General features: G+C 42.4%; 1 protein-coding gene across 1 annotated transcript in view; it reads right to left on the bottom strand.

Annotated features, from left to right (window-relative positions):
• The window catches only part of LOC126108379 (polyhomeotic-proximal chromatin protein-like), a 390515-nt gene that overhangs the window by 14176 nt on the left and 357541 nt on the right, over positions 1–18798 (bottom strand). The window contains exons 16-19 of the mRNA XM_049913592.1: positions 17849–18150; positions 10256–10478; positions 7340–7448; positions 1906–2119 (exon numbers count right to left, since the gene is read on the bottom strand). Of these exons, the coding sequence (XP_049769549.1) occupies positions 1906–2119; positions 7340–7448; positions 10256–10478; positions 17849–18150 (848 nt within the window). The remainder of the gene's footprint in view (positions 1–1905; positions 2120–7339; positions 7449–10255; positions 10479–17848; positions 18151–18798) is intronic.

The following is an 18798-nucleotide window of genomic DNA, read 5'->3' as shown; positions in this document are numbered from 1 at the left end:
ACATAAAACAGTATAAACTGTGACTAACGAAGGCCGAGGCCAGGAGGGTTACGGGAATGTAGGATGTATTGCAGTCACTGCCCTCACCCATCCGGCCCCCTCCCTGTTCCCAATACGGCACTACACAGCCACAACCAGTCATTTAATTTCTTTTTATTTCTCTCCTTTCTGCTACTTACCCTCTTCCCCCTCCACACTTTCTCTCCTGCCCTCCGTCTAAACTGCAACATTTCACTGTCTGCCACTCCCACCGTACTATCCCTCCCCCTCCCTGCCCCAGCCTCCTCTTTACCCCCACCCAGTCGCTACACGCATTGGTGCTGCTGCTTGCACTGTGGTTTCAGCTCTTTGAAACTGCAGATGTGTGTTGTGTAAGTTGCGCTTGCGTGAGTGTGTGTGCGTGTGTGTGTGTGTGTGTGTGTGTGTGTGTGTGTGTGTGTGTGTGTGTGTATGTGTGTCTACTGCTGACAAAGGCCTTAATGGCCGAAAGCTATAATTGTACGAATCTTTTTGTCGTGCCTATTGCGACTCGGCAACTCCGCTATGTGGTGAGTAGCAACTTTCCTTCTCTGGTACTGTTACATTCTGTCCTGGATTTTTCGACATTCATTTAAGAAATGAAACAGGGTCACAGAGGTGCTCCTCCAACACCAGTGTGTAGTGGTTAATAAAAAAGAAAAAGAGAAGAAGAAAAGAAAAGAAAAAGGTTGAAAATGTGGGAAGAAATTGTGAGTAAAAAGGGGTTTTTAAAATCGTTACTGACCGTGAAAAAGGAAAGAATGAAATGCAAGTCGGACTTCGTATTACAGAAAAGTTATCGGACTTTGTGATTTGGAAAAGCTATTGTTGGGGTGGTCCTTGTGGCATTTGTGAGCAAAAGTCACACCAATTTCCACTACAAAAAGTATTTGAAAAGAAAAACAGAGAATAACAAATGTAACTGACACGGGGAAATGGCGTGGATAAGAGTTCATCCTTTACCATGTTAACATGTCTTCCTTCGTGCGGCGCCCAGGTCTTCAAAAATCTCCTACTTCATTTCTGCTTGAAAGGTCTTAGCTCCTCTGAAATCTTGCAATAAATTTTCATTGTCCATGAATTACTAATGTATACAAACTAAAACCATCTCGGTGTTGAATGCAATATATTTTACATTGCTGCTTTCAACCTCCACATTTCATACAAACTTTCACAACACGTCTGAGCATCAATGTGTTTTTTCATCTTAATCTGACCAAGACTAGTTAATAAGTTTTTTACGCCTGCATTAAGCTTCCGCTCTCGAGAGACAATAGATGGATAGAAAACAAAAAAAGGGTTACAATTTTAGTATTTTCTCTGCCGTCGAGTGTTCACACCGCTGCGACGGTATAATTTATATCTGAGGGAAGGAGTGTAGCGCGGCGAAATTCAAAGCCCCGCTACAAGTGGCAGCCAATGGCCTCCTGTACGGTCTAGAGTTAAAACTGCCAGTGTGTACTTTCTTACGAGAGCCGGCCAGTATATTGCTTCCTCCTATGTACCTCTCACAAAAACAGCACAAAGTTAAAATTAGAGAGCTTACAGAGGTACTCTTTCCGGTACCCACTTGCGACTGAAAGAGCAAGAGGTGCAAGTGACAGAGGCGTGCAAATACCGTAAGGTGGCTCGTGGAGTGCAGATGCAGAGGTAGAGGTAGAGGTAGATGTACCTCACCAGCATTACGCATTAAACTAACTCTCTTGTAATTTTGTCACAGAGTTCTGCAATCCTTCATAAAGAAACTGGTGTTACGGCTGCCTTTTTCGAGTCTCGAGGTGTCCTCGTTTCTTTTCTCAGTGTGCCCTGTCGGTTCAAGAGAATTATTTTTGTTCAGCTCCGTTTTTAGGAGGCAGTGTGAGAGGAGAGATCCAGTGCGGCACTCACCCAGTCCTTGGCGCCGCGCAGCCACTCGCGCTGGTCGGCCGGCGTCAGGATCTGCTGGTGCAGCGGCCGCCGCACCTCTCCGTCGCCGTTCGCGTTCGCCGCCGCCGGGCCGTCGCCGACCGCCCGCGACCGCGTCTGCGCCTGCGCCTGCGCCGCACCGGAAGCGGCGGCGGCCGCGTCGGCCGTCGCCCTCTGGAGCGCCGACCTCTTGCTGCTGTGGTGCACACGACGTGGGAAGGCGTTACGTGTGGCAAAGTGCACACTCGCGTCGGCGTACGTCTTTTCTTATACGAGAGCTATCTGGAGAGTAACGGACGTTTCGGTCTACCGCGGTGGCGGGCGGGGCTACAGCTGGCGTCTCAGTGCCGTAACGTTCCTACACTCGGTACGTGTCTGGTGGTGGTAGTGCGGTCCGTCTCTGCTACTTTGTTTCCTGTGACGTGTTAAAATGTGTGCCGCAATAGAAAATCCCACCACTCGTGAAGTGCATTCGGTGATGAAACGGCGGAAACTCCAGGTAGGAAGATCGACAGTGTAGGAAAAGTATGTAAGTGTCTTTTTAAGTGTGCCCGTCTGCAAATTGACGCACCTCCTTTCTGGTAAGTAGCATTCTTTGATTAGGGTTTCATTGGCAAAAAACTGCAAACCAATTGAAATTTACCGTGACCTTTGTGATGTGCACAGAAAATGAATAATAAGTGAAAATTGAATGAGGCGGTGGTTCATCAATTTTAAAAATGGCCGTACTGATGTTCACAATGAGGACCGCAGCAGTAGCCCGTAGCCTAGCCTTGATGAAATGGTGATGAAAATCGATGACAAAATTCGTGAAGATAATTATTTCACGATTATGCAACTATCTCAACATTTTCTTCAAATTTCAGGGCATTTGTTGCACGAAACTGTGGCAGAGAAGCTAGGTTACCACAAAATTTGTGCAAGGTGGGTTCCCAAAATCCTGAAAGAAGACCACAAAAAACAGAAACTGGCTGCAGCGCTCGTCTTCCTCGGAGATTACAATAAAGTCGTAACAAAGTTATCAATTGAATTGAACCTGGGGACAAGACTTGGCTGAAGAAATGTCTACTGTGAAACAGAAAGGAAGTCAATGGCACGGGGACACAGACAAAAATGTTCGCAAATGTCGTCAGCGAGAAAGATTACAGCTACCGTGTTTCGAGACTCCGAGGGAGCGATTCTCGTCGATTTCCTCCGACGTGACACTACAATTAACTCAGAGAGTCACTGTCAAATAAGGCGGGTGACGCAAAATGAGTGTTCGGGAAAACTCGGTGTTTAAGTTTTGTTTCTTCACGACAACATAAATCGACACACAGCCGACTGTAGCAGAGTGCTCCTTTCAGGTGGGACGCGTTCAATCGTTCACCGTACAGCCCAGATTTAGCACCGAGTGACCACCACCTCTTCTCTGCAACGAAGACGTGGCTCACTACCGACACTTTGAAACTGGTACCGTACTGCGTGCCAGTATAAACGAGTAGTTGCAGTCGTAGGTGGCAGATTTTTGCAGAGACAATATTGAAAAACTTGTGCCACAGTATGACAAGTGCCTCAATTTCAATCACAATTATGTAGAAAAATAGCTCAAGAGTGTACCTTTAAAAAGTGTAAAATAAAATTTGGTTTTTCCGTATCATTAATTTTTTATTTCACAACATCTGTTACTTTCCAGATAGCCCTCATATTTCAGTTACGCTATTGGCCATTAAAATTGTACCACTAGGAAGGATAGCAAATAATGATATTTTGATTACAGTGCATATACAATGTCGTAGGAAGGCTACACAAGTAAATTTGTCAAGAGACGTGGGGTGCACAGAGTGCGAAATTTAGCGCACGGAGCTGCTACCTCCGGCAGTGATAACAGAACTCACCCCCGTGAGCAACAATACACTCGGACAATACGTACGGGCACGTCAGTCCGTGCTGCTCCACCTCTGTGCCGGAGTAGTGACTGACAAGTAGTGGCGTCCAATCACCCGTAAACCGTGACCGGACATTTCTGGCACGAGGGAGATCTGGAGAACTGGCAGGGCAAGGGGAACAGTCTGATACCCTCACGTAGGAGCTGTGTCTAGCAGCCCGGGAGACGTGCGGTCCCACGTTATCTCGTCGGTGCACCTCGCAGGGACCTCGGACACAGTATGTGGCCACTAGCCTCTACACGCTAGAAATCTGACCGTCTGTGCAAACTAGGGTCGATCCTGTCGCGCACTCGACACCGCCCCGTGCAGTCACGTCGAGTGACGTGCCCGTACGGCGAAGGCAACTGGGATCTGGCAACATTCGTTCCCTTTGGTGCTTCTGCAGACAGTGTGTCTTGCAAGCAGACAGTTTGGGTGCAGGTCATCGACTGGTCTCCTTCTAGCCAACATACAGCTGTCGCTGGCCTGAGATAGAACCAGCTTTCATCACAAAACACAACAGATAGACCTCCACTTTGCCCTCCAACACCACTGAAGTCGCAAATGGCTACAGTTAGGGCTCGGTGGAGTGCACGCTACAGGATGTCTGGCTCGGAGCTGTCCTCGAGGGAAGCAAATTGTAACAGTCCATTGTGTAACTGTGGTGCCAGCTGCCGATCAAATTCCTGCTGCAGATGCAGTACAGTGTGCCAGAGCCAAACGTCGAACACAATGGTCCGCCCTCTCGGTGGTGATGGCATGGCCGTCTGCAGCTGTCTTCATGCGACCGCACACTCTCGTGACCACTGCTGCAAGCAATTGGCACTACTCGTATGTGACTGGTGCAAAATCTAAATAGGCATCATCTTTCAGGTCTAAAAACACACATACCAACTTTCGTTTATGTCGCACAGATCCTTCTCGGTGCTGCTATTTTTCTTCCACCAATGTATGATCTTATCGCAAACTATCAACTGTCAAATGTTCCTTTTGAATCAGAAATTTCCTCAGAATCTTCCCTCATATACACAATGTAGGTGGCGCTACTCATACACACTTATACTACTGCACTAAAATGCTAACTGCCTGCATATTCGAGCATGCAATGTCTATTTGATATTTGTTGCAAGCTGTCTTCACGGTATCACAAATTTATTGGCGACTAGTCCTGCTGGAGAATCCCACAAATCACTCGACAAGAAGAGTGGCCAACAGATTCGGGGCACAATTCACTGGTGATTCTCCAGTAAAACTAATCTGCGAGGTCAGTTGTTACAAACGTCGAACTGGCACGTGAGCGAGACTAAACAGGACACCTTACACGGTGGCTCCACATTTATACGATTTGGAGGTCAGTGCCTGATCATCAGTTTCCTAATGCCGTATTGACACAATAATCAAAATAATCAGAATATTCTGAGCACTGTTTAATATGAAACATTTCTTACTTACTAACATACTCGGCAGTAGCTGACTGCAAAGTATAACAGGTATTTAACAGCGAAGTCTCCAGTTCAAATCCCATTAGTAACAACAATTTTTTTGCTTTTATTTAAATTATATCTTTATCAACATTAATTTCCAAATACTGATATTTTTAATAAAAATAACATCTTTTTATTTTTAATTAGTCGTCGCACGAAAATAAATTAAAATTTGACCCAAACATGTTAAACGTATTGATAAATGGAAAAAATATTTCATCTGTCAATAATACTGTTTAATTTCCATAAATATAATGTGTATTTTATTTTCTATTTGAGGTTTTTCATTATTGCAGAGAATTTTTTATTATTTGTGAATACTGTTATTTTTATGTAATTAATCATTAAAGATATAAATATGTTACTTTTATGAACAAATTCATGGTTCACTATTTGTTAAAAACTGTCACTCCTAGCAAAATTCAAAATAGAAATGTTATGGTTGCCAAACTTTCACATTGCTGAGGAGTGTTTGCATAATAGCTGTTTACAAGTATTTCATTCTTTACAGCTCTTGGAAAATTTCTAATCTTCGAAGATGATATTTTTAGAGTTTGAGAGCTGCACTGTGCTGCTTTAGCGTAGCTGCCGGTCTTGAGAAGAGGCTGTCAGTAATCACATGGCAAATACGTAAGGTGGTCTGGGGGCCTCCCCTGCAAAGATTTTAAAAATTATAAGCCTGATGCAGGTTTCGTATAAAATAGGATATGGATCTTCATTGGTGCCTGAAGGTAATTTTCTCTTGAGCAATAATCCTGTGCACTGTTTGCAAACTGAACCTGATCCTTGGTGAAATTATTATGACCTACCTGAAGAGAGATGTTTCAGTTTATTGATCACCAAAGCATTCAGGGTTGCTGTATTCATATTAGATCGGAATTCGATATTGTTTTTTCTGACAATACTAAAGGTGCTCTCAGGGGCAACATTACTGTGAGGAACAACCAGTAATGCAAGCATCAGTCAACTGTTGACACCACAAGATCATGAAGAAAATCCTAGCAGAGGGGTTGAAACATCAATCGTAAAGAAGAAATAAGAACCTAACCTAACCTAACAGCAGCCTAACAACCCAGGACATCTTATCTTCAATGCAAGCATAAGTTTGCACAGTGACTGACACTTTTTTTAATGCCTGTTGCATCACACGTAGCAGATATTTTGCACCAAGCAATATCAGCCCTTCTTGTTCTACTGTTGAAAAGTCATCAAACTGGTACCTTGAAAATTCCAAATTTAATGTTTTTTTCCCCTTCCATATTCACTCAGAACATCAGGAAATAGTTTATTCAATTTTACAACTGATGAAAAAAACTTATGTTTTCTAGATCCTACATCCATTACTATAACAGCTTCGGCATTGTACGTATTATTAGGAATGGATAAATAAGTGAATGTGTATCCTGTGACATCACCTGTCCAGAAAAAGCACAACAGCTTACAGACGAATGCCTCAAAACTCGTGACGTCACTCTGTTCGAAAGCAGTTTTATTGCTACCCTTTAAGCTGACATGTTCAGAATTAAAAAATTTTCGGCAGCACCCTAAGTAACCTATTTTAATTAGCTGTGGAGATAGAATCAGTCGTAGACAGGTTTACTGTATACTCACAAAGAAAATCATTACAATTTATACAACATTTTAGCAGCATACCATTAGGAAAATGTGAAAAGTACCTTTTTAGGTTTTTTAAAAACATCAAATTATAACTATGTAATTTAGGTGGTAAATGTATGGCAATTACGGAGGTAATCCATAACAGTCGGCAGCCACAGTTTAGCATAGTTATGTTCGGACAGTGACCCACAAATTCTGTAAGCATGAAAAAAATTGAGGAGGGCCACTCTGCAAGGACCCCTATTGAAGAGGGCCACTCTGCAAGGACCCCTTCTAACAGCTTCATCAGAAATCCAGAGAGAGAGACTTTGTGGGCACCAACTAGTGGCCCAGCTCTCTCTCTCTCTCTCTCTCTCTCTCTCTCTCTCTCTCTCTCTCTCTCTCTCTCTCTCTCTCTCAGCTGCTCACCTCTTGGCGCAGGATGGCGTGCAGAACCTCTTCTTGAATTTTGCCCGTAGGCCGGTCTTGCCACAGTGTTCGCACCGCGACGCGTCCGCCTCCATCAGTGGCTTCTTGCCTGCAACACGAAGAGAACACCTGCGTAACAGCAGAGCGGGGAAGTGCAGTGCTACAGTAATGCCATTTACCGAATTCCAGGAGACATTCGATTCGGCAGGCAGATGAACAATCTGTAACTGACAGCATCAGATTTTGTGTAGGAGTATCCGATACAGCGTCCTCGGCGTACTTCTAGGCGCATCGTATCGACTAGTACGTTATCGTATAATTGTGACTGCGTTTATTCCTTTCAGATTTATTATTTGTTACCTAATATTATTTGGAATAACTGAATGCCACCTAAGTATCCGAAAAATGTAGGAAAAGACAGAATGCTACATACTGTAAAGAAGACACATTAAGTTGCAGACAGGTACAGTTAAAAGACACTTGCGTAAAGGTCACGCTCGAGGTATGCTTGCTTGTGTGTATCGATGGTGTCTGCCTCTCTCTTTTACTGATGAAAGCTGTCGCTGAAAGCTTTATGTAACTGTCTTTTAATTGTGCTCGTCTGCAACTTTATGTCTCTTATTTGCGGTAATTAGTAATCTTTCTTTTCCTGTGTCGTTGATATTCCTACCCACAGTTTCCATTGTTTGATCTAAGTATCTGAGTTAGATATACAATGCTCTTATAAAGTTTATGAGCCTAAATAATTTTATATTTCAAGTATACACATCTCCATACTGTTAAAACAATAATTTCAGAAACTGGAAGATGATAATTCATGTGTAACAGTTTTTGTATGAAATAAGGAAAATTATAGAACAGAGTGTGTTAGAAGGATGCTAAGTAAAAATGAGACCAATTATTATAAAGTAAACAAATCTGCAGCTAATCATCATCTTTAACATGATACTTGGTTGTATCAAATAATGTAAGTGCAGAGCTGATACCCATGTTCTTATGCTATCCAGTAAGCCTCCCCTAAGCTGTGGTGCAGGACAACTTTTTCATAACTCTCCCCTTTCCCTATACCTCTCCAGTCCTTTCCCTTCATTCCTTTTCCTTGAACTCTTCTGCTGATTCCGAAAACTTGCACGTTTCCAGATCCATCTAGCTACCACTTGGTGAGTAGATTTTCTCACACTGTAAAATATGGCACTTTGAGGGATTAAGGGTTGAACAGTTAGCTGTGAACTGCTTGCAGACATGTTCAGCTTTCATCTGGGCTGTGTCTGCTAGGGATTTACTTTTGATCCTCAACTGGTAGGCTCGAGTCATCTGTAATTGAAACAGTTTCTGAGCCGACCTTTAAAATTATAGGAAGATCATTTCCATGCCCATGAGGTAGACGGGCATAAGCCAAATGCCCGCAGTTCTGACCTGAGACCACAACTGTTGAAATGGCCCGTGTCCATCTGAGAAGCAGACCTGACGGAATGGCCCACTGCGATTACATTCGGGCATATAGGATTTTTAGGTCAGTGCTTGGACATCCATTTCCTCAAGCAGCAGTTGATAAAAACTAAAAAAAAGTTTATTTTGAAGATCCTTTAGCACTTCTAAGTATAAAACGTATCCAACATTTTGGCAGAGCCATCTGCAGCTGAATGCGTACAATTCTCGCACTATAATCGCAAAGCCGGTCGTCAGATTCTCCCTGGTACAAATTACTTTTTTTATTTGACTTCTATGTTTATCACCACATTGAAATCATAATTTACAAATATTGAATCATTACTTTTAAATGGAAATAAATTCTTTTATTTTTAATTACAAATTATATAAAAAAAGGAAGTAATTCTAATAAATTAAAATTTGGTACAAAAAGATCAAACAGAAATTACAAACATATTAAAAACAGTGTTAAAATTACCAAATATGCAGCAACCAGTTGCAAAATCATGTTTTATTTATTTGCTTTTGCAAATCAACTGATTAACAGCCATCATCAGTGATTTCAACCAATATATGTCCTGAGTAATAATACTGTCTTAAGCAGTATTGTTAATCAGTTGATTGTTAATCAGCTGAAATTGATTTGCATAAGCAAATAAATAAAACATGATTTTGCGACTGGTTGCTGCATATTTGGTAATTTTATTGTTTACGGTCACTGCACGACTTAGGAACCACATGGAGCCCACCATTCAAAAACAGTGTTCTTGGTATACATAGTTTTCCATTTAACAGTAATATACTTTGCATGTTCGTACCAATGTTAATGTATTATAAATACTCCCATTTTCATAAAATTGTAGATTAGAAATAAAAACATGTTGCTTTATTAAAAATGTGAGAGTCATATTTACAATTAACACTTAATTTTGATAAAAATTACAGAATTCAAATCAAAGTACAAACAATTATGACTAGACAGAATCAACTCAGAGATTTCACAACTACAAGACCAAAGGCTGTGCATTTAGTTACAGGAGACTCCGTAAAACGCTTTAGACATTTATACTTAAAAGCACCTGGAAATTTCCTAAGTCGATATTTCAGAGGGATCATAATGCTATAGGAAACTGATGGCCGGACACTAACCTCCAATGTGGTAAGTACGAAGGAACTCGATGAAAGCCAGTCTGTGAGTTTCTGCTGTAGGAAAAGAAAAACTGGGCAAGTGCCAGATTAGGGCTTTCATCATTCTCCCTCAAACCGGGCAAATCGAAACTGCTGGAATCGATTCTGAACCTTTTACATCTCAACTAGAGAATTTTGCTCGGGTAGTGAATTTTGGAACAGCAAACTCTTTACAGATCCCCGCGGGACCCCACGCGGTACACACCACCCCCTCCCACTCCGAAGCCTATCCCGCCGTTCCCACGACTCGATCCGTAAGACTCGGGCTGCCGCGGCTCGCAGGGCAGCCGTACTCACGCTGAGGCTCTCCCGCCAGCCGGTCCGGCGACGCCGCGCGCTGCGCCACGTTGTCGAGCCCGACCGCGGCGAGGGGGCGCGCCGGCGGGGACGCGGGGGGCCGCGGCGGCCTGCAGCGGCCGTGGCCGTCGTCGTCTTCGTCGTCCTCGCTGCTGTGGGGCGGCGACGGGAAGGGCTCCGACGACTCCTGGATCACAAACCCCTCGATGACGTGCGTCAACACCTGCGGCGCAGACACGGGTGTTCCGTCAGTTCGCCACCCCGAGGTATCGATCGGTATCGTGAGCGGGCAGTCGGGAGGGAAGTGCCGAGCTCACGGTCGGTACAACTTACAGGGTGAAAGTGCGATACCGGAAACGTCTATTTATTTTACACGTAATGAGATTCATTATATCACAAGGACCATTACCTTCTACAATAGCTGGATCTCGATGCAGTCATTAGGAGAGGTGAGGGAGAGTGAAAATATTATGTACGAGTTGTACACAAACCAGACTTCAGTTAGGAGTCAAAGGACGCGATAGGCAAGCAGTAGTTGAGAAGAGAGTGAGACGGCATTGTACACTCTTCCTGACGCTATCCAACGTGCACACAAAGCAAAAAATCAAGGAAAAACAAAGGCCAAGGAGCAGAAATTAAACCTCTGAGGTTTCCAATGACGTGATTATTTCAGAGGCAACAAAGGACTCGGAAGTCAAACGGAGCTGATAGTGTCTCGATAAGAGACTGCATTGAGGATGTGTACGATGGTAAAATAAATGTAATGGAAGGTAGTCCAGTTAAATCAGGTGATGCTGAGGGAATTGGATGAGGAAATGAGACACAAAAATTAGTCATAATTTTATATAACATTTTTGGAGCACAGTGATCTATTATTGTCCTAAAATAATTTAAAAACAGTCTTCATTGCAACTGATGTTAGCTTCTTAGCAGTTTAATCAGTGGCAGTGACTGAGGCCTCCACAGTGGGTCAGGCACCATCACTGTCATGCAGGTGGTGCAAATTCTGACGATGGCCCGGACTTAAAAGGCCGAAACTGGTCAGAAGTTAACATCGGCTGCGATCCAGACTATTTTAAATAATTTTTGGACAAAAATTAGTAGATGGGTTTTTGTTTGAGCAGCAAGATAGGTGGCACTGGCCAAACTGGAGTGGATATAAACGCAAACTGACAATAGCCAGAAAAGCATTCATGAAAAAGAGGGCATTGTTAACATCAAATATAAATTGGTGTGTTACAAAGATTTTTCTGAAGCCGTTTCTCTGGAGTGTAGCCTCATATGGAAGTGAAAACTGGATGATAAGCATTCCGTACAATAAGACCACAGAAGCTTCTGGGATGTCGTTTCACAGCGCAGTGCAAAACATGAGATGGGTAGATTGCACAACTGATGATGAGGTACTGAGCTTCATTAACACCAGGTATCAGGCGACTGGACATTGCCTGGTCTAACAAAGGAATTGTCAGTTTGGTAATTTTGGCAAGGGTGGAGGAAGAGGGGAGGGGGGGGGGGGGGAGGGTTTTAGAGGGAGACTGATGCTCGGCTAGGGCGCATTACTGTCAAAACCAACATCAAATCAGTTTTGTTAGTGGAAATAACAACTCCAACAACAATATTACTAGTTTGGCTGTGCATTTGCCATCCAGCCTCTACAATATAAAAAGAAAGAAAATCTACATTACAAGCTTAAAATCATAAAATGTTTGCGAGTCCTAATTTTAAGTAATGTACAGTAAAATTCAAAACACGTGAAAAATATATATGTGATACGTGGCATATGGCGAACAAAATGTTGTCACTGTTCGATCTACACACAACATTAGGAATAAATATACAAATGTATAAAAAGCTACATTTTTTGTTTCTGCACTATAGTACCGATCATAAAATGTTACTAAAAAGCATCCAACCCGTTCCAAGTAGGACAAACATGGGATGCTGAGTAGACACAGAGAAGGACGTCATTAATAGTCTCAAGTTGTTTGGACCTTGACAGTGTCTCACAGAAATGCTTAAATCTGAAGAGCCAGATGCTCGCTAAAGGACATAAAAAAAGAGTGTTAAGTGATGAAACACTACAACCTCCTTACATACCATTCTTGTATAAAGCTACTAATACATCTAAGTCTACCACCCATACCATCCACCTTGCCCAGGTCAGACTTATGTGGCAGTTCCACATAAAATCCGAGATACGTGAAAGTTGTGACAGATTCCAGTCGCTGACTAATGATTGTTTCATCAGAGGATAACAGGCATTCCCATCTACTGAAGCCTAGTTTACACGACAACATTGGGTTGCGCTACTCGTTGCGTGGAATGAGTTGCACTTAAATGGTTTGATATTTGACTGTACACACGTCGAAACCAGTATACACTTCAGTTTCCTCATTTTTTGGGTTCCTGAGTTGTGTCTGAAATGAAAATTATGGCAGCTGCATGTCACACAAGTTGTGATGGAGTTAAAGCTTGTTGCATGGAATTGCTGCATAAGAAAAAAGTAAGAAACGTGTTTCGATTTGTGATTGGATGAAGAAAAGATGTCGGATCGGTTGCTCAGCATCCTTGCTGAAATAATTTGTAATGGAAGACTCGAGAAGTTCTTTTGATTATCTTAGAATGTCACCAGAACTGTTCACATTTCTTCTAAATAGAGTTAATTATGTGATAAGGAATAAAGAGACTATAATGTGTGAAGCACTGTCGCCAGAACTGAAATTACATATCACATTGCGTGCATTACAATTGAGAACACTTGACATGCTATATGATGTGGTTTTAGTTGGTGATGACACTTTTTCATTCACACCAATAATTATTTGCATTAACAGTAAAAATTATTAACATTAAAAGAAGTAATTATTCGAAGCAGGCTGCAATAAGAAGAGAATGGTTTGCAAATTACTCTCTTGAAGATAGATCTGTAGAGTGAATGGGAGTTGGCCAACTCAAATGATGGGATTTTAGTCTTGTAGATGAGAGTACTGTCACAGCTAGAACTACATTTGCTTGTATGTTTCTTCATTCAGTTGTATATGCACTCCCAATTCCATAAATTTTGCCCTGCATCTCAGACATTTTCAATCTGTCTATGTACTGATCACACATGAAGGTCTCAGGAGCAGCAATATGTTGCTTATTTTTGTAATCGGCGTCACTGAAATCCCACAAACCTCTACGAAAAGCATATCTATCCAAAAAGTGAACATTATTCTCCATTCTCCACTTCACATTTCAGTTTGTCTACATGCTACGGATACACATAACCTCAAAGCTCGTGCAACTAGTGTCGCCAAAGTTGGAACACGCAGAAAGTGTTTAGTTTCACCGAGCCGAGTTGCGCAAATGCGCAGTGCACGCGCAGTGGCCGGTAGCTGAGTTACCTGCAACCTAGTGTCGTTGTGTAAACTAGGCTTTACTCACAATGGATTTTGTGCTGACAGTCACTTGCTGGTCGTCAGCAAGTCACTCTGCATTTCGTAACAAGTTACCAACAAATTCGGCACGTGTGAACACTTTCACTGGGGCTTTCGGCTTTATCCACCAGGCAGTTTATGTACAAAAAGAGCCTCCTTTATCTTCACCATTATAAAAACCTGTTTGTTCAGAAGCAAAATAAAAAATACACATTTCTTTAGTTACCAGGGGGACTCTAACCAGCACAGTTGCTATTCTCGTAATTTTGTCCCTTACGAAGATAAACACGACAGCACGTTTTTCTCAAATAGTAAAATAGTTTATACATTTTTTTTAAATTCAGTAATCCACTTCCTGTCCCCAAAGATTTGTTGAAAAACATGTAACAGCGTACCATTTTTGTAAACACAATGTTATTAAAATGAAACACAAAATTTATTTCGACTCTTCTGTACTAATATACAGCTGGCGTGTATTTTCATTTGTTTGCTGTCAACTGCCGCAAGTGAATGCATTACATTACCCTCGGTACCTGCCCGTGTCCTAGTACACGCAAGAGTCACAGTCAGTTTCATGTTGCATTTTTAATAACATCGTGTTTACGAGAATGGTACACTGTGATACATTTTTGCAAGTCTTGAGAAGAGGAGTGAATCACCGAATAAAAAATTGAAAAAGAAGTTCTGTTGTTTATACAGTAGAATTCCCTTGAAGTTTTTTTATAGGAAATCTCTTAAACCTTCTTAAATAAAACAAACATTATTAGCATTTCACATCTTTATTCTCCATATCGACACATTTGCAGCACTACGCCACTAAAGGGCTCTGAATTGTAGTCTGTAACGTAGCGGTGTACTTGTTTAAGTATGTCAATACACGAGAATCACCGTGCTGTAATCGACTTTCTGGAAGCACGAACCCGAGTTCGTCCACACACAGATCACCCCTTCCTCCAGCACGTCGGTACTGGACCTCACACGAGCGCCGCGACACCTGCGACAGTCTGACACTTCGGGTCGACTGTCGTCAACTGCCTACGTACGGTCCCAACTTGAGCCCGTGTCATTTTCATTTGTTTGCTTTTGGGGAAAAGTCACTTGTGGTGGTTGACATACATGGGATACCGTGTATACTGAGCAGGATCAGCCTCACCACATCACCGTGAAGTACCCTGGAGACTACCACTGCCGCCGACGATGTTTCTCCGTAAAGAAACACATACTGGACTCTTTTCACTACAGTCTTCAATTTCATATTCGATATTTATATATTTTGTTCACTAACTACCTGTACAGAAGGGACGGCAATTCGATTCTCGACAGTGTAATCGGCAAACGCGGTCGCCGAAAGATCTTTAACGTGTACGGAGAATGGACGTGTTAGCCCCCGATCGACACTATTTTGCAGGTGATGCAATTCTGTTGTGGAACTAATGTTTAGATTCTATGATGAAAATTCGATCCCCTGTGAAACTGAGGGATAGTTACGAGGACCTGTTCGATGGAATGGACAGTACATCCACCACAGTAAATAGACTGAGGGTAAATCGAAGAAAGACAAAAGTCATAAGGAGTAGAAGAAGTCAGGTTAGCAACAACAAGACATCAAAATTGGAGAACAACACGTAGAAGACGAAGTAAACATTTCTGCTATGCGAGAAGAAAAATAAAGCACAACAGATAAAGCAAACACGATGAAAGAAGCAGACTAGTATGAGCACACATTCCTTGCTAAAAGGAGCCAACTATATTAGTACAAAATTCTGTAGGCCTCAGTTTGAGAAATAAATTTCTGACGATGTACATCTGTAGCATAGTATCGTATGGAAGTGAACAATGAGTGGTGGGAAAACCGCGAAAATACGTGAATTTCAAAATTTGGGACATAGTGTTACCGAGGATGCAGAAAGTTACAGGAACTGGTGAGATAGTAAAACCTGGACAAAGGCAAGCAGGACTCACACTCTGAGTGTTTCGTGTAGATGTAATCAGGTATGCAGATAACAATGACAATAATTTCGTGCAGTTCAATGCCCTGGTTGAAGTGTCACTATCGGATGTCATTTAGGTGACTTGTTTGTCCCTAACCTGTCCCAGTTGTCCGACAGGGGAAAGAGGACCTACAGTTTCATATAGAATCCGAGCTGTGTGTTGTTTCTGGCGACTCCTCACATCGTTGAGGTGTAGAGGCTGGGTTAAAACAAGGACTCCAAACTCCGACCACAATTCGAACCTGCGACCTGTTTCCAGGCACACCCTTCTCTGCCAGACAATGAGACCTGACGTGTATTTATCCATTTCGATGAGCGAGTTTGCAAGTATCAAAATATGTGACATCTATGGCCATATCTTCTGACTGCACTCACTTAAAAGCTTAAATTATTTACACTGTCAAGGGACGTAGATCTTCGTACATGGCAAATTTCAATTGCACACCTCTACCGGTTCCCGATAAAAATGAGTCTTAAGTGACACATGGACCTGGACAGACAATAAAGTGATTCTTTAAGGGTTCTGTTTTTATCGAATGAAGTAAGGGGAACCCTGAGAATGAGATGGTCCTCTATAAAATCAGTGAGGAAACAAGTATGTGGAAAAGAGTGACTAGAAGGGGGGAGAGAGCATGACAGGACCTGTTTTGAGTCATCAAAGAATAACTTCCACAATACTAGGTGGAGCTCTACACGGCACAAACTGTAGAGAGAGAGAGAGATTGTGCTGGACCAGAACTCGAAGGTGTGACCTCCACCTATCAGCAGTAAATGTTCTACTGACTGAAATATACAGGTATCAGTTGTACCTGAATAGCTCAGTTGGTAGAGCATTTACCCCTAATAGACAAAGGTTATCATTTTAACCCTTTATTAACTAGTGGGACTTCTGAGCCCCACTTAATAACAAAAGGGCATAAAATATTCTGTATTGGTGATTCTTAGTTTGGTTCATGGTTGAGAATCCGAGAACTCTTACAGGTGTAGTATCTGTGGTTTCAGAGCAGTTCAAAACTCAGTACTTGCGCCATTCGCACCATCTGCTTGCTTCCTTGCTTGTTAGAAGGCTTTTATTCAGTGCCTGGTTTTGAATGTTTACGGTAATAATCTGGTCTTAATATTTCTCCACAATTTTGTGTGGTAAGTCTATTTATGCTAGTAACAGTTTACAAGCACAAAATGTTTAAGTTTTTTCAGAAAATTTTCATGTAAATTTTTCTGTACTTGTAACTTCCGTCAGGTCTATAGCTTCATGTTTTTGCATGGCAGGTCATAGTAAGAAAATTGAAGGTAAGTAGATGATGGAATTACTCTAGGAGTCTTTCCCATCTGATATTGATAAACCAAATGAGGAAATTAGTGTTCTGAAACAATGCATTTCGAATAATTGAAACTCGGCAATTTACAGACCAGAGAAATGAAATGTCACCATGTCATATGTCATCATTGACAACATATTTCCACAATTCTATAGAAGCTGAAGAAATTCAATTTGAAGACAGCAGTGATAACAAAAAATATCTAACAACTCTTTTCAGAACAGGTCAGATTTTAGTGCTAACTAGGGAAATGTGAAAACTGCTATTTACAATACAGAAGTGTTTCCCATGTAAGGTACTTTGATTTGTCAGTGGGAGAGAGAAGCCATCAGTTCTGATAAAAACAGCCCCACAAAGTAATTTTTGTCAGTTTGTGTGCCATTACTCACTAGTCCTTTTTTGGAAAGGAAAAAAATTAAATGGAATAGAAGACCAAAAAAGATATATTTTTCTGGCTTTTCCTTCTACGAACGCAATTTTGAATCTACTACAATAACATTAAAAAAAACTAAGAACTGTCAATGTAAAAGAACATTTCGGGCCATAAAATGTTGAATCCCTGTACGGGCACAGTTTTAATTTGCCACGAAGTTTAAAAGCAGCACACATTCCTCAAGAGAGTGGACACTTATTCTGGATGAGAATAATTCTCACAGCTTTTCATTGTGCTTTTGTAATTTAGAACTGTGAGAAAACTCTACTCACTATAAAGCACCATAAGAATTTAAACTGGAGGAAACAAAATGAAACATTTCATTACGAGGCAAGGGTAACAACTTAACACTGTGCAGCAGTACCAGTACGCAAGCTGCTTAACCGCCTACGCTAGCACGAAATAAACTGGCTGCGGCGCTGCACGCAGACCTCTTGCCCGCGACTCCTCTTGAGGGTGGGCAACGCAGGCGCGGGCGCGGGTGGCGGCGGGGCGATGTTGGCGTTCGCGCCGTCCGTCTGCTGTGGCGGGCAGTTGGGGGCTACGGCGCCGGGCGGAGCGGGCGTCGCCGCCGCCGCGGGGCGAGGGGGCGTAGCCTGCACGCCCGCAACCTGTGCGTCGTCGCACTCCATCGCCGTCACGGGCTGGATGTCACGCTCCTGTGCAGGCGGTATTCCGGGAGTCTTTGGTCTCGTGTCCTCTTTCGTGGAAGTGACTCCCGTGGCTGTTAAACCTGCAGCAGCAGTTGTGAACATTTCTTTTCGTACGTTTTTGAGGCAACAGATTTACACAATTTGTTAACCAGTAGCCTAAAACAGGTCATACAGATATAACACAAAACATAGAACCCAGTTTTTCCTGCGTAATAAAATAATACGGATGAAAATAAATTAACAACAAGCTCAATCTGAGAGAGTAAAAAAGATTCAGAAATAGGTAACTAAAGCAGAGTTGCAGAAAGAGATATTTTCAAAAGGAAAGTATTAAATTTAGAAGGATTCCTGGGCAAAAGCAGGGAGGGAAGAGGTGTGAACTGATCTTAAGAAACGAAGAAAGAAAAAGTGGTGAGAAGATGAACCAGTTTTTAGAGGAAGGGAGTAAATGAGTTAATATAAAGGAACTGAAATTGTTGCACAGCGCGGTTTAAGCCGAACGGTCTAAGGCACTGCAGTCACATGTCCAAACGCAATCTCTCTCTGTGTGTGTGTGTGTGTGTGTGTGTGTGTGTGTGTGTGTGTGTGTGTGTGAGCGCGCGCGCGCACGTGTGGGTGTGTGCCTGTCCTTTTTTTCCCCCTGGGGTGGGTCTTTCTGCTCCCGGGACTGGAGTGGCTCCTTGCCCTCTCCCTTGGAACCCGCATCCTTTCGTCTTTCCCTCTCCTTT

This window comes from Schistocerca cancellata, chromosome 11 (genome assembly GCF_023864275.1).
Source record: "Schistocerca cancellata isolate TAMUIC-IGC-003103 chromosome 11, iqSchCanc2.1, whole genome shotgun sequence".
Classification (NCBI taxonomy): domain Eukaryota; kingdom Metazoa; phylum Arthropoda; class Insecta; order Orthoptera; family Acrididae; genus Schistocerca; species Schistocerca cancellata.
The sequence above is the reverse complement of the archived record's forward strand: the minus strand, read 5'-3'. Positions and strand labels throughout refer to the sequence as shown.